This window comes from Muscardinus avellanarius, assembly GCF_963383645.1.
Source record: "Muscardinus avellanarius genome assembly, chromosome: 14".
Taxonomy (NCBI): Eukaryota; Metazoa; Chordata; class Mammalia; order Rodentia; family Gliridae; genus Muscardinus; species Muscardinus avellanarius.
The window spans coordinates 82,273,631-82,288,406 of NC_137800.1; the positions used below are offsets into that span (position 1 = coordinate 82,273,631).

The window sequence follows — 14,776 nt, forward strand, 5'->3', positions numbered from 1 at the left end:
CTGCGAACATCTTACCTACCCTGTTAACTTACCCATTTCTTCCCCTTACCGCAGAGGGTTTAAATTGACCATGTATTCCCCAACATTTTATTTTGAAGATGAACCAAGGGAGTTTAAGAGTTGAATTAAGTATGAGGAAAAAAATTAGTTATTAACACCTGAATAGATAGTTTTTATTTTGTTTTTGTGGTACCAGGATGGAACCCAGGAGCATTCTACCTCAGAGTTACACGTCCAGCCTATTTCTTTCATTATTTTGAAACAAGGTCTTTCTTACTGTGTTGCAAAGGGCCTCATTAGGTAGCTGAGGCTGTCCTCGATCCTTGAACTTCTGGCTCAGCCTCCCAAATGCTGGGATTACAAGTCTGAGCCACCACACCCAGCTAAATGGATAGTTTTAAAATATAAGATTGGGCTGGGCATAGTGGTCCACCTCTGTAACCCCAGTAATTAAGAGGCTGACACAGGAGGATCTTAGGTTTGAGCCCAGCCTCATTATTTTAGCAGAAAAGAACGTGTTTGTAAATAAATAAAGAAAGAATAAAAGAAATATGGGGCTGGGGAGTCTATTCAGAGGTGGAATGCCCTTGGCTTTAGAAGTAAAAATGGGTACAATCATGTGAACCCAGAAACATTCTACCTCTGAACTATACCCCCTAGGTGAGACCAGGCGTGGGGGCTCACACTTGTAATCCCATCATTTGGGAGGTTGAGACACGATTAAGCAGTAAAGTACCTAGGAAGGCCCTTGGCAACAGTAAGACCCTGTTTCAAAATAAAGAATAAAAAATAGGGTCGGAGGTAGAATGCCCCTGGGTTCCATTCCCAGTACTGCAAGCAAAATAAAACTGCGTGGGTCTTGCTAGATTGCTTAGTGTCTCATTACTTTGCTAAGGCTGTCCTCGAATTTGAGATCCTGCTATCTCAGCCCTTCAAGTACTGGGATTAAGGTGTATGCCATCACGCCCAGGTTATATATTTTAATTGGGAGGGAACTAGCCAAGGTTTTATTTTAGACATGTCATGTTAGCCTATTAGACTTCTATAGCCAAGATATAGCTTTCAAATGATTCATTTATTAGGTCGGGCGTGGTGATGCACGCCTGTAAATCTAGTGCTTGGGAGGCCGAGACGGGAGGATCCCACGGTTTCAAAGCCAGCCTCAGCTACTAAGTGAGGCTCTCAGCAACTTCGTGAGACCAGACCATTTCCAAATAAAGTATCAAATAGGTCTGGGAGTATAGCCCGGAGATAGAAAGCCCCTAGGTCTCACCCCTAGTATCACCAAAAAAATTTCATTAATTTTTTTCTAGTAAAAAGCAAATGCCGCGAGCTGAACAGTTGATAATGGGTAGATTGTGATTTAATTGGTTTAAGAACCAGTTAAGGCGGGTATTATAGTGGCACGTTGTTTGTAAGCTCAGTATTTGGGAGGCTGAGATAAAAAGGATTTCAAGCTCCAGCCCAACAATAATAAACTAGTGAAACCATGTCTAGTAAATTAGTGAAGCCATATTCACAAAGTAGTAAGGTGTGGAGGTGAAGCTGGAAAGAGAATCCAATTAACCAAGGGCGTTTGAGAAGTTACAAGCTTTAGTATTGTTGGTAACCTTTGTTGTTTCTTATCAATGCTATTTGAGGCTAGAGCGGGGGGAAATATTTAAGGTAGTACCAAGATAGCCAGAGTACATATACGCAGAAACGTAGAGTAGGACATATTTGGAAATGGAAGCAGTCGCCTAGTGTCGGGCTCCTCAGCGAGCAAGTGCGGCCCTGAAAAGGGCCTTTGTGTGAAGACTGGAGACCTCACGGTGACTCAGCCGCCGAAGCCGTAGAGCGTGCGGCCCTGGCGCTTGAGCGCGTAGACCACGTCCATGGCGGTGACGGTCTTGCGCTTGGCGTGCTCGGTGTAGGTGACGGCGTCGCGGATCACGTTCTCCAGGAACACCTTCAGCACCCCGCGGGTCTCCTCGTAGATGAGGCCGGAGATGCGCTTGACGCCGCCGCGGCGAGCCAGGCGGCGGATGGCGGGCTTGGTGATGCCCTGGATGTTGTCTCGCAGGACCTTGCGGTGGCGCTTGGCGCCCCCCTTGCCTAAGCCCTTGCCCCCTTTCCCTCGTCCAGACATCGCTGCTAGAGAATCAGAACAACGAACTGATGAGCCGGCTGTGGTTGAAATCCTCCTTTATACGCTCTTAACGGACCGAATTGAGAACCGGAAGAAAGGAGCGGGAAGTCCCGCCCATTCTTGTTGGGGGGGGGGAGGGAAAACTAACAAGCCAAAAAAAAAAAAAGGCTTGGCGGCTTTTTGGATACAAATGAAAGGAAATGAAAGCTAGTAAAGATTGCTTTATTATACAGGATACTGTCTTCTAGGAGATAAACATCTCTGAGTAGCTATCTGGTCTAGATACCTTTCCTGATGAGAATTTTCTTTATAAATGTAAGTTTCCTTTAGCCAAGGAGAAATCTATATTTTGTGTGTTTGAAGGTCAAATAAGGTTTTTCCGTGTTGGCTGGTTCTCAATTTCCTTTAGTTCAGAATAATCAACGTTAAAGTAGCTTCTTCAGTGCCCTAACAGCTAAACCTGTAATTGGAAGATTATCACATGAAATGGCCCCTCTTTCCTAAAACCCAACTCAAACATTACTTAACATCAGTAAAGCTGATATTTTCATATGAACTGAGACAATATGCAAAATAGATAAAAGTCTGGAACAGCAGGAGATAGCTATATTCATACAAAACAAGACCTTAGGGGAAAGAGGTTAGAAATGCCTTTTGTGGGGACCTCAGAAATTTGTATGTATTGTTGGGGGCTCTCTAATAACTCTAACCCTAGTTCTTGAGCCTTTTCATGAGTCCCTGCTTTCACCAAAGCACTGGCCCTCCAAATTATTCAAGCTATTTTGATATAGGATACAAGAAAGACAAACAGGAACAGAAAAGGAAAATACAACTTTAATAATATGTATATGAGCCGGGCATGCTGGCACAAACTTGTAATCCCAGTACTTGGGAGGCTGAGAGGATGATCTGGATTGGAGGAACAGCCTCAGCTATTTAGTGAGGCCCTCCGCAGCTAAGTGAGACCCTGTTTCAAAATAAAGAATAAAATTGGGATGGGGATATAGATCAAGGCAATATACCTCTGAGTTCAATCTTCAGTACCGCAAAAAAAAAAGGTAAATAAATAAAAATAAAAATAAAAATAAATAGGGCTGGGGGGTCTCACTCAGAGGTAGATTGTCCCTGGGTTCCATCCCCAGTACCGCAAAATAATAATAGTAATAATAAATCATAGTTTATAGGACACTGTGCCGGTATTAGAAAATTGCTTTGGTGTTTAAAAAACGTAAAAAGTAGTCAGGGCCTGGGTGCTGTGCAGGCACTCAGGCAGGGAGGGGAAGCAGCTTCCCTCTCTATAGTAAAAGTTTTTGATTCAATTGAAGCAATCAGTGCCTCTGTTTATCTCCTCTCCTGTAACCTGGCCTGGCTATAAGAAAGGTAAACTTTGTGTACTGCTTGGAAGCACCTCTAGTTGATGAGCAATCAGTACTGCCTAAATACAATAGAGGCAAAAGCCAGGTAGATTATTAACCCCTGCACTTACCAAGTGCACTGTCCAGAGACAAAGAGGCACCACCTGCCTAAGAAATAAGTTACTAGCCTTGGTAAACGCTGAAAAGAAGATACCAATACAAAATCTATTTAAAAGCTGAGGTCCCAAAAAAAAAAAAAGAGAGTTCCATTTAGGGGCTCTCCAACATGTGTACCAGCTTGCCTTTTCCTTCTCTCTTTCTTACTGCTTTTGTAATAAAAATGTTAAAGCTGCACAGGAGCTGCCTATTACTTTTAAGTTTTTCTATTCAACAAACTTTAGTTGACTAAGAAGAGCCCTCAGCTCCATTTAAACCACTCTAATTTGTTAATCAGATAATAAGACCTCAATCCGCCTGAGGGCCCTATGAATGAGCCGATCACCAGAAACTGCCTTGGGACTACTGGACTGAGATCACCCTCATACCTTCTCTAGCCAACCCTGGGTAAAAGTTCCCTGCGAGCCCTGCGTTTTCCAAGGTATTGCTCGAGATGGCCCCCATTCTCTCTTGAATGTGTATTTCCTACTTTCTTAAATCTACCTCAGCCTCTGGCCCGTGATGAAATTATTTCTGTCACGTTAGCCAAGGACACCGCTGCTGATCCCGAGTTCTGGAGTTGAGGAATGGATTCGTCACCCCAAGAGTCTCATCTTTTTTATTAGTAGTTCTATTAACCAGCAATGTTTATTTAAAGTGAGGTCTTCTGCAGGTTGGAGAAAGCAGCAACTACCCACGCAGTTCAAGCTATTCCCGGATGAAATGAAGCTTTAAGAATCTTGCTGTTTAGAACCCCTGATGTTTAGATTGCTGCCTCCAGTTTACTTCCTCAAATATTATAACATACTCATTTAACTGAGTGCCCTTCACTCATTAACTCACTCTACGTACTGTAGTCCACTCAACAGAAAAAAGTTCAGTACATAATGCACTCTCTGCTCAAGCCGGCTTCCCTGGATGAAACACGGGGAAACACAAGTTTATGGGCGGGACAATTTCTTTTAAACTGCCTACCTCTGAATTTTACTTCTAGAATTCAAGGACTCAATGCCACCATGCTTGTGTAAAGAGATTCTATAGTTGACAACTTAGTGCCCTTGCTATTTATAAGGAACTTTGTGATTCACTTTCCCATACAAAGCTGTAGCATGGCTCTTCCTCGTGATAAAAGTAGGTGGCTCTGAAAAGAGCCTTTTGGTGTGAACAGAAGGTATGCGTTGTAAAACTGCAACAGACCTCACTTTCCCTTGGCCTTGTGGTGGCTCTCGGTCTTCTTGGGCAGCAGCACCGCCTGGATGTTGGGCAGGACGCCGCCCTGCGCGATGGTCACTTTGCCCAGCAACTTGTTGAGCTCCTCGTCGTTGCGGATGGCCAGCTGCAGGTGGCGCGGGATGATGCGGGTCTTCTTGTTGTCGCGGGCTGCGTTGCCCGCCAGCTCCAGGATCTCGGCGGTCAGGTACTCCAGCACCGCTGCCAGGTAGACCGGGGCGCCGGCGCCGACGCGCTCGGCATAGTTGCCCTTGCGGAGCAGGCGGTGGACTCGGCCCACGGGGAACTGCAGCCCAGCCCGGGAGGAGCGGGTCTTGGCCTTGGCTCGCGCCTTGCCACCCTGTTTGCCACGTCCAGACATGACGACCTTAAGTTGCTGCAAGCAGATGTCAAAGCCAAGCTTGAGGCACTTTTTATAATCTCTATTGGGCGCGAAAAAGGAGACTTGCCGTTGCCTAAGATTGTACCTTTAATTTAGCCAATAGGAAGGCGGTTTTGAGAATTCTTCGCTCTGATTGGGCAAAACGTGGCGTCGACGTTTTTATGACTAGCCACCAATTAGAACATGAGCTTAACTGCACCTTATTTGCATACGCAGTTCTATATATTCATGACGCGTCTCGCTTTTTGTTAGTTGCTGTTTTTCGTTCCTTCGTCGTGCAAGCTTTCTTCAAAATGCCTGATCCAGCGAAGTCCGCTCCCGCCCCGAAGAAGGGCTCCAAGAAAGCCGTGACGAAGGCGCAGAAGAAGGACGGCAAGAAGCGCAAGCGCAGCCGCAAGGAGAGCTACTCGGTGTACGTGTACAAGGTGCTGAAGCAGGTCCACCCCGACACCGGCATCTCGTCCAAGGCCATGGGCATCATGAACTCGTTCGTCAACGACATCTTCGAGCGCATCGCCAGCGAGGCTTCCCGCCTGGCGCACTACAACAAGCGCTCGACCATCACGTCCCGGGAGATCCAGACGGCCGTGCGCCTGCTGCTGCCGGGGGAGCTGGCCAAGCACGCGGTGTCCGAGGGCACCAAGGCCGTCACCAAGTACACCAGCTCCAAGTGAGCGGCTCCTGCCGTTCTTCGTACAACCCCAAAGGCTCTTTTCAGAGCCACTTAATCCTTTTAAAGAGAGCTGACACTAAAGTTTTGCAAAGTTTGTCTGTACGCATTCTTGGGTTTCCAGTCTTACTGAAGATAGTGTTTTGCTTCAATATGCGAGGTACGGTGACGGTTTAAAAGGTAGTTTCAGTAAAGTTTAGGCAAACCTGTTAAACTTAAAATTCCAGTAGTTGGGAGGATTTCGGGTACTTGTAGGTATTCGAGTACTTAATGCTCTTTGCATTCCCAGTTCCGCAAAATAATGCATTAAAGTGAAGTACACTTAGTAAGTTAGAGGTGGTTGACCTATAATGTGCACTTTGGTAATGGGGTCCGCAATAGGTTAGTGTAGCCTTTAGGTCTTCTGAGGTCTGCTGCTGCTGAGTTTTCCAATTAAAGTAGTCAATAGTCCAGTTTGGGGTCTTTAGCGGGATCGGTGTCAGTGGCCAATCCTGACGCTCCGCGGGCAATTTCAAAACAGGTCTTCAGTTTCTTTATGAATGAGGAGTGCTTGGCGCGCAGTGTGCTTGCGGAACTGCCTTTTTATCCACTGCTTTGTCTACAGTGAGATTCTTCATGGATTAGATTCGTTTCTGTGCTCCATTTCTCCTGCTGTGGTACATTTCAGTTTGTCACTGATTTGCTGTGTAATTGGAAGGAATTTTTTAAAGTGAAAGTAGAGCAGATGGATGTCCTCCTGGATGTCCCTCCAATTCCTCAATTCAAAACAAATCAGCGCTGTTTTGGGCTGTTAGGGATGGCAACTTTGAAGATTTTCTTTTATTATTCTTTTATTATTATTTTTTTTTTTTTTTTAGTGGTAATGGGTATGGAACCCAGGGGCATTAAACCTCTGAGCTACACCCCCAGCCCTACCTATTTTTTCTTCTTAATTGCAACAGGATCTCACTTGAGTTCCAGAAGGCCTCACCAAGTAACCGAGGGTGTTCGCAAACTGCGATCCTCCTGTCACAGCTTCTTAAATGCTGGCATCACAAGCGTGGGACACCATGTCCAGCTAAGATTATTTGCCCTCTGCTAAGAATCAGAGAACCTGTCCTCTGAATTTTCTTTGGTGGTTTCTGATGTTAATCTGTATCCATTTAGTACACTAGTGACAGTTTGACCTTTTAGTTGTTTACATAATATTCTGTACACATGCAATGAAGATAAACAAGAACTGAACAACAGTTTTCTTGACAGCAAAACATAGAAGCGAGCTCATGTTTATTGTGTAAAGAATAAATTCATTTGTTGAGGCAAAATCACAATGCAATATCATTTGAGGCAAATGCAAACTGTAGCTCACATTCTATGTCCAGTGAGAAGTCTGCTCTTGGTTTGACATAATTTGATTTTTACTTTATGCGCGCGCGTGCGCGTGTGTGTGTTACTGAGGGATGAAACCCAAGGGTGTTCTACCTCAGCTATACCCTCGGCCCTAGTTTTTTCTCCAGTTTGAAACTGAGTCACATTGTTACCAGTGCTAGCTTTGAACCTGCAGTGCTGGGTCTCAGGCTCCATGTGTTATAATTAATTATAGGTATGTATCACACAGTGCCTGGCTTGCTTTACACTTTTAAAGTGTGCATTATTTATACTTTCTTTCACATATCAAATATCATACTGAAAATAGATACAGTGAAAGAACCCTGGATAAAAGAAATTTCAAACTTCCTCTAGTTCAGGTAAAGAAAAATCTATATGTGAGACACCCACACTCCTAATAATGTTTTTCTAGACAATAGGGAGGAGGAAAAGAAAAACATTGACATAGGCCATTAAAAAGGATCCATGGATTCAGAAAACTTTTGAGGTTTTAGCTAAGAGTCAGCAGCCAATCTCAAGACAAGATATCCTTGCTCCTGAATCTGCCGACTGAAGTCCGAATGAAGAGCCCCAATTCCCAAGAAGTACTTGGGGACACTGACATGATTTCATCTGAGTTGTTTTCTTCATGGTACAGATGCGCAGAATTGGTAATAATCATGCTTCATGAAATCCTGTGAAGTAAATGGTCTTACCTGTCCGTCTCCACCTATCCAAATGCCAACCTACTCTCGAGCCCTCTCGTGTCCCAGCAATTCCCTGAATCCCTCTCTGAATTTTGTTTCTGCAGTTCCTCCAGCTCTTATAAAGGTCACAGCTACTCTGCTTCTTTCAAAATCTTTGTGATATCTCTGGCAGTTTTGTGTATGTCAATGCATTTTGTATATATGCTATATATTCCTTGTTCCCTGCAGATTCTGCTTGAAGGTGGCTCCCCATATTCTTGGCACTGTAGAGGGGCTTCTCTCCATCCTGACAGCCTCTAAGCACAATTCCATGCAAGCTCTCCCAGGAGATGTGGCAGGCACAGGAAGGCTCACAGATTATGTGGTGAGATGCTCAAATCAGTTTGTTAAATTGATTAAAACATACAGCAAGCAAGGAGCAGAGGGGAAAGGAAGAGCAAATTAACACCTTAGTGTGCACGTAGGATCTGAATCAAGTGGGTGCATTTCTGCGCCTGTCAGGTGGCCCTCACTCACTCCCCCAGTCAGCCAGTGGGGTGGTGGGTGGAGACCAGCAGGCCTGCCTTACTGGCCTCCACAACAGCTGTGGGGTTCGTGTTTTTTGTTGAGTATAGAATTCAAGGTGTCCCTACCGTGTGCCTGACTTCAGGCCTCCTGAGTGCTTCAATTCTGTGTGCCTGTTAATTCTGAATATTTAGCTCTTCTTGCATATTTTGTGCATATGGATCCTTCTATCCCTTCTAAGTTAAACAACATATGCCCTATATTGTAATACTTGTTTGAAATGAATTTAAAACAGTCTAAGGGTTTTTGCCTATCTTTCAGGGACTAAAAGATGTTTATTTTTCATAATAAAATTGCTACTGTACAGAGCTAAACGTATGCTATGGTCTGTATTGTTTGAGTATCCATTGCAGGCAATAGGCACTCAATAAATTTGTGTTGAATGGAAGAACAGTTCTGTCCTCCACTGCCAAGACTTTGCTGCCCACTCCATCTCGGCATCTACATGTGTGAGAATCCATGTAGTCATCGGCGATTAGCCCGGAGAGAGGGCATCGTCTCTGGCCAAAAAACTCCTCCACTCTTAGATATTCTTTCATAACTATTATTCTTTTAGTAATGATTCTTTTTAACTTTCCACATGAAATTGCTCCGGTGGAAAAAAGATCAGGACTGTGAGTGAAAATCGAATCCACGTCCTTCCAGTAAACTTTCAGCCTTGCTCAAATGGTAATTAGATGAGCCTTGTTCAAATGATAATTAGAAGCAGCATTCCAGTCCACCTTTGACCTTGGCTTTTAAGCGTAGTAATAGTGATGCCTGGAGTTACAGCGACACCACCTGGTTAAAAAATAGCTATGTCAAAACAAAGGACAGATAAAATAGATGTGTAAAGATGAAAGAAAGAAAGAAAATATGGTGAGAATAAGAAAGTATTTTGTATGAAGAAGAGCTTATCCTGAGATTGGCCCGAATGGGAAAGAGAGAATTAGGATAATCAGAAAAGAAAGTTGCAGAAGGTTAGTGATAGGAATATGGATTATTAAAAGAGGGAAAATGCTCAGCTGCTAGAGAAATATACCTGACAACTAAAATCTAAAGACTTCATGTTATTTCTTGATGTTTATCTGCTAAACTGTTTCATGAGTTTGTTTAAGTTTTCAGACAGCGGATAGTATTGCAGACAAAATCCAGCAGACATTCATCGAAATTCCTTAAATCATCATAAAGAAACACAGACGATAACTATATGAAAGCTGGAATCTCGGACTTCGTCCCCCATTATATATAAAGGAGGACATTGGACTAAGCCCTAGGAATGAGAGCTCCGAGAAAGGGTTAAAGAAAAAAACTGGATTCTTCAAGTGATCCTAAAAACTAAATTCTTCAAAGGATTTTGGGTGTAACTTTTAGCCAAATAGAAGCCTCTGCAGCTGCAAGGCCAAAGGGGGCTGGGCTCCCGAGCACAAGGCCCACCTGAGATAATGGGACTGATTTCAAACACAAAGACCTGGAATATCCCAGGCTTTACTTTTGTCTTGTTCAGGGTTGGTAATTTGCATGTGTATCTCTCTTTTGTACCTTGGGTGTTTTGCACTTCTTTTTACTAGAAATTCACTGGGAGAGGGGAATATATAAAAAATCTTGTGTCCAAAATAAAGTGTTCGATTGCACAAGAAGCATCGATCCATGTCAGGTTCTTTTTAAAGCGCCGATCATAGGATTATTTTCCTAGGAAAGAACCGCTACAGATAAGAATCTGAAGAAAATCACTCTATCCTTCCCCACCTTTACTGAGACCATCGACCTCGAGCAAGCGCCCCATTGGACTAGCTGGCCTTCGGCACTCCACCTTGTACTTCTACACACACACACACACACACACACACACACACACACACACACACACAGCTTTGGACAGGATTCCCAGAGACTTGGGTTCTCGTGTGAGAGTGCACTTGCCATTTAGCCTCTTGGGTTTCCATTTCTTCAGTTGTAATGAGGGCAGGGTTTTTTTGTTTTTGTTTTTGTTGGTACCGGGGTTTCTGGAAACCCTTCTACGTCCGGGTTATACTCCCAGACCTATTTATATATTTTTATTTAGAAACAGGGTCTCTTAAGCCAGTGAGGCTGGCTTCGAACCAGCACCATCTACCTGTCTCCGCCTCCCAAGTGCAGGGATTACAAGCGTGGGCCACCACACTCAGCTGAGGGCAGTGTTTAACAAGATACTTGCGGGATTTAGGGCTGCACCAGCGATGTATTTGTCCCTCTGCTCTAGGATGTCTCCAGATGGTGGCTTAACCTGAGCCTCTCAAATCAAAAGCCTTGTTTTTACCGTCACTATTGCTAGCAGGGTCACTTCAAAGTGGAGGAAACTTCCTATAGAGCACAGTTGATTTCTGCATAAAGAAATCTAAAAAAGGAGATAGATTAAATTTAAAAAAGTTTTTAAAGTAACACGGGGTCAAAACAATCATATTTATAGTTAAATATATGGAACTTTTCAAAGTTCCTGTATTTATTTATTTATTTATTTATTTATTTATTTATTTATTTATTTATTTATGGTACTGGAGATTCAACCCACCATCACTCTACATCTCCAGCCCTTTTTATTTTTGTTTTGAAACAGATGTCTCTCTAGATTTGCAAAGAGTCATGCTATGTTGCTGAGGCTAGCCTTGGACCAGTGATCTTCCCGTCTCAGCTTCCCAAGTACTGGGATTACAGGTGTGTACCACACCTGACCAGAGCTCTTTTTTTTTACTTTTTATTGGTGCATTATATTCATACATCACATTGGGGTAAAACCGTGTATGTACATTACATGTACACATCACGGACTTAACCCCTACCCAATTCCCACCCCATTCCCTCCCCATCCCTCCTTCCCTTGCTTGGCTTAGTGGTTGACTTCGATATGTTTAAGTACATTGTGTGTTTTAGAGATTTTCCTTCTTCCCCCTTCCCATCCCCTCATTTAGGTTGTCTTGTTTGCTCCTCTATAGGATTTCCTTTTTCACCTAGAGTTCCTCCTATGACCCATTTCTCCTTAGCTTTCATATATTAGGGAAAGCATCTGATTTCTTATTTTTTGTGACTGACTAATCTCACTTAGCATAATGTCCTCCAGGTCCATCCATTTCCCTGAAACTGATGTAATTGAGGTTTTTTTTAATGGCTGAGTAAAATTCCATTGTGTACATATCCCACAGTTTTGTAATCCATTCATCTGTTGATGGACAACTTGGCTGGTTCCATAGTTTGGCTATGATGAATTGTGCAGCTATGAACAGAGATACACATGCATTAATTTGGTAGTTTAGTTTCCTTTCTTTTCGGTAGATACCCAGAAGTGGTATTGCTGGATCAAATGGTAGATTTGTTCCCATTCTTCTAAGGATTCTCCATACTGTTTTCCAAAGTGGTTGCACTAATTTGCAATCCCACCAACAATGTAGTCGAGTTGAGTTCCCACTTCTCCATATCCTCGCCAGCATCTGTTGTTGTTTGTGTTTTGAATGATTGCCATTCTAGTTGGAGTTAGGTGAAATCTCAGGGTATTTTGATTTGCATCTCTCTGATTGCCAATGATGTTGAGCATTTTTTCATGCATTTATTGGCCATTTGAATTTCACCAGAGCCCTCTTTAACTATTCAAAAAAATAGAGCAACAATTTTAATGAAATGAATAATAACAACTAAGTAACTTTATATATTGCCATCACATAGAAAATAAGAATTAACAGGCTTTTATTTTCAGAGCTGGTGAGAGAATTCAGGGCCTATCTCGTGCTATACCTCTACCACTGAATTGTAATTTAGCTTTTGTGCATTTCTTATCTTTTAGCTTTTAAACTTCCAAGACACCTGTTACTCAAGAACAGTAACAACACAAACACATAATTCTAACAATAAACCAGTTGCACTAGGTTGCAGAGTGCCTCACTAAGTAGCTGAGGCTGGCTGCAAACCTGCAATCCTCCTGTCTCACCTCCCAAGTACTGGGATTACAAGTGTGAGACACCACACTGTATTAAGCTGTTTTATTTTGAAACAGGGTCTCACTAAGTTGCTGAGGCTGGCCTTGAGCACCCCAAGTATTAGGATTACAGGTGTGACCACTGTACCTGGCTTACTATATCTGCTTAACAGTAGAATTAAGACAGCATTTACAACTGAAGGGATAGGTGTGGTCTATAGATGCATAAAATTTTAATAAAAATAAGTTATTCAACAATGCAAACCTCCTAAAGTCTCTGCACTTGCCTAAGGGAAAAAAGTATAAGATTATGCCTCAGTGATCTTAACTAATGTTTAGACTAGTTAAATGTGATGTTAATATGGAGTTGTATCCAAAATACACTGTGATCTAATTACACTAAACTTTTACTAGTAGGCTCTTATGAAGAGGCGTTACCAGAATGTGAAGCTATATAAATTATCCCACTCAAATCTTGGAGGTAACATTGTATAACTGTAAAACTGGGTTTAATTTAAAAATTGATGTTTATTTGATTGCAATATATCTAAATCTACAATAAATTATTTTTTTCCAACATTTTAAATTTCTATCTTGAAAAATTAACTTAGTAGAATGTCAAGGTACTCTACATTAAGGTATTTATTTGTATTTGACCACCCTGTTTTGTGCTTATGGTATAAAAAAGCGAATGAAACCCAGAATACAGATGGATTCAGTCTCTTAAAGCTTTAGCTATGTTTTCCATAAGCCAAAAGACATGTCATACACATAAATACTGAACATAACATTAATGTTGTACTATTTGTATTATTGGAGTTAATGGAATACTCAGAAACTAGACAGTCAATGTCTTTGTATTTGTGGGTGTTCTCTCAGAGTAAGGATGCTAAAAAAGTAAAATTTCATTTTGTTTTCAAATAATTAATACAAATTAGATGTAATAAAATAAATAATTTGTTAGTATACATTGCAAGACAATAAAGCATTGTAAAGAATTCTCATAGTTATTAACTGAGGACTATGTTAATTCTTTCAAAATCTCAAACTGCAATAGCATAATTACTTATGTGCTATAGGTACTCTCTTACTATACACCTAGATAAGAGACCTCTGTGAGTTTTCTGGATTTTTTGATAACAGTATTCTTTAAATGCATTATTTAGATTTACAACCCATAATGGGGTAAATTAATCCTGGTAAAATGACATTTGCTGTAACAGAATAAAGCTTTTAGATCAAGAAGAAAAGTGAGCTAGATTTTTTTTTTAATGTTTTTAATATTCGGACAAGATAGAGGACCTCCAGTGCACTTAGCCTTTAAAAGCAGGGTTTTGGCCTGTCAGTACAGAGGTCTTAAAGCCTCTGTCAGCCAGGTCCATCTGTGCATCTATGCTCACAGAGAACAATCGGACCTAAGTCCTATTTTGGAGATTTCAGTCCCTATTGCAGATCCCAGAGTTCTGGATGAGGATGTGAATACTAGTTTTGAGGCTGAGGACATCCAGATAGGAGGGCGACAACATGCTAGCTGAAGGCACGGATGACCTCAGATGCCAGGAGAATAAATAACAGTATCAGGGCTGGAGAGGCTAAAAGTCTGTAAGATTCCTCACTGTGTAAGTTTAACTGCAGTGCACTGGAATAGAATCTTCCTGTAAAAAGCCCAGAATCAGGCGTGGTGGCCGCACTTGTAATCCTAGCATCTGGAGGCTGAGACAGGAGGATCATGATTCGTAGACAGCTTCAGCTACTTAGAGAGGCCCATGCAACTCAGTGAGATCCTGTTTCAAAATAAAGAATAAAAATAGGCTGGGGGTTTATCTTGGAGGTAGAATGCCCCTGGCTTCCATCCACAGTATGGCAAAATAAAATAAAATAAAAATTAAAGCCCAGAATCCATAATGATCAATTGGAACAAATTCTTGGATGACCTAGACAAGTTTACACAGGTGTCTCATGATTCACCTTTTCCCAGGGTATTGTGTCTTGAACCTGTATCATTTTTCCCAGGAAGCTCCCATTCTTGTACTTTTAAGGCTCTGTTGTATTTACTTTAGGTTTCATATCCGACAGTATGATAGGTCAAAGCTCCAGTGAGTGAGAGGTATCTGGGAATCTCAGGGATGCTTCTTCCTTGAAACGCTGCGTCAGGAGAGTATAATTTCTTTTTAATGGCTGCTGTTAAAGGAAATCCAATCCCTACTTCCCAAGACTTTCTTACATTATTCTCCACATTGGCCTGCCTCTGCCATAGCCATTTGTAACAGTACCGCCAACATGGTTATAGACAAGTAATAAAATATTAGCTT

General features: G+C 42.1%; 3 protein-coding genes across 3 annotated transcripts; 1 reads left to right on the top strand and 2 right to left on the bottom strand.

The window, feature by feature from the left end:
* Positions 1–1,816: 1,816 nt before the first annotated feature.
* LOC308273008 (histone H4) lies at positions 1,817–2,128 on the bottom strand (the record flags this gene model as incomplete). Its single annotated transcript, XM_080710090.1, has 1 exon — positions 1,817–2,128. One exon carries the CDS (start codon positions 2,126–2,128, stop codon positions 1,817–1,819), a length of 312 nt encoding a protein of 103 aa, XP_080566216.1.
* Positions 2,129–4,837: 2,709 nt separating this feature from the next.
* LOC308273437 (histone H2A type 1) lies at positions 4,838–5,230 on the bottom strand (the record flags this gene model as incomplete). Its single annotated transcript, XM_080710550.1, has 1 exon — positions 4,838–5,230. One exon carries the CDS (start codon positions 5,228–5,230, stop codon positions 4,838–4,840), a length of 393 nt encoding a protein of 130 aa, XP_080566676.1.
* Positions 5,231–5,544: 314 nt separating this feature from the next.
* Positions 5,545–5,925, top strand: LOC308273474 (histone H2B type 1-F/J/L-like; the record flags this gene model as incomplete). The annotated part of the gene is made up of 1 exon (XM_080710592.1): positions 5,545–5,925. One exon carries the CDS (start codon positions 5,545–5,547, stop codon positions 5,923–5,925), a length of 381 nt encoding a protein of 126 aa, XP_080566718.1.
* Positions 5,926–14,776: the final 8,851 nt, after the last annotated feature.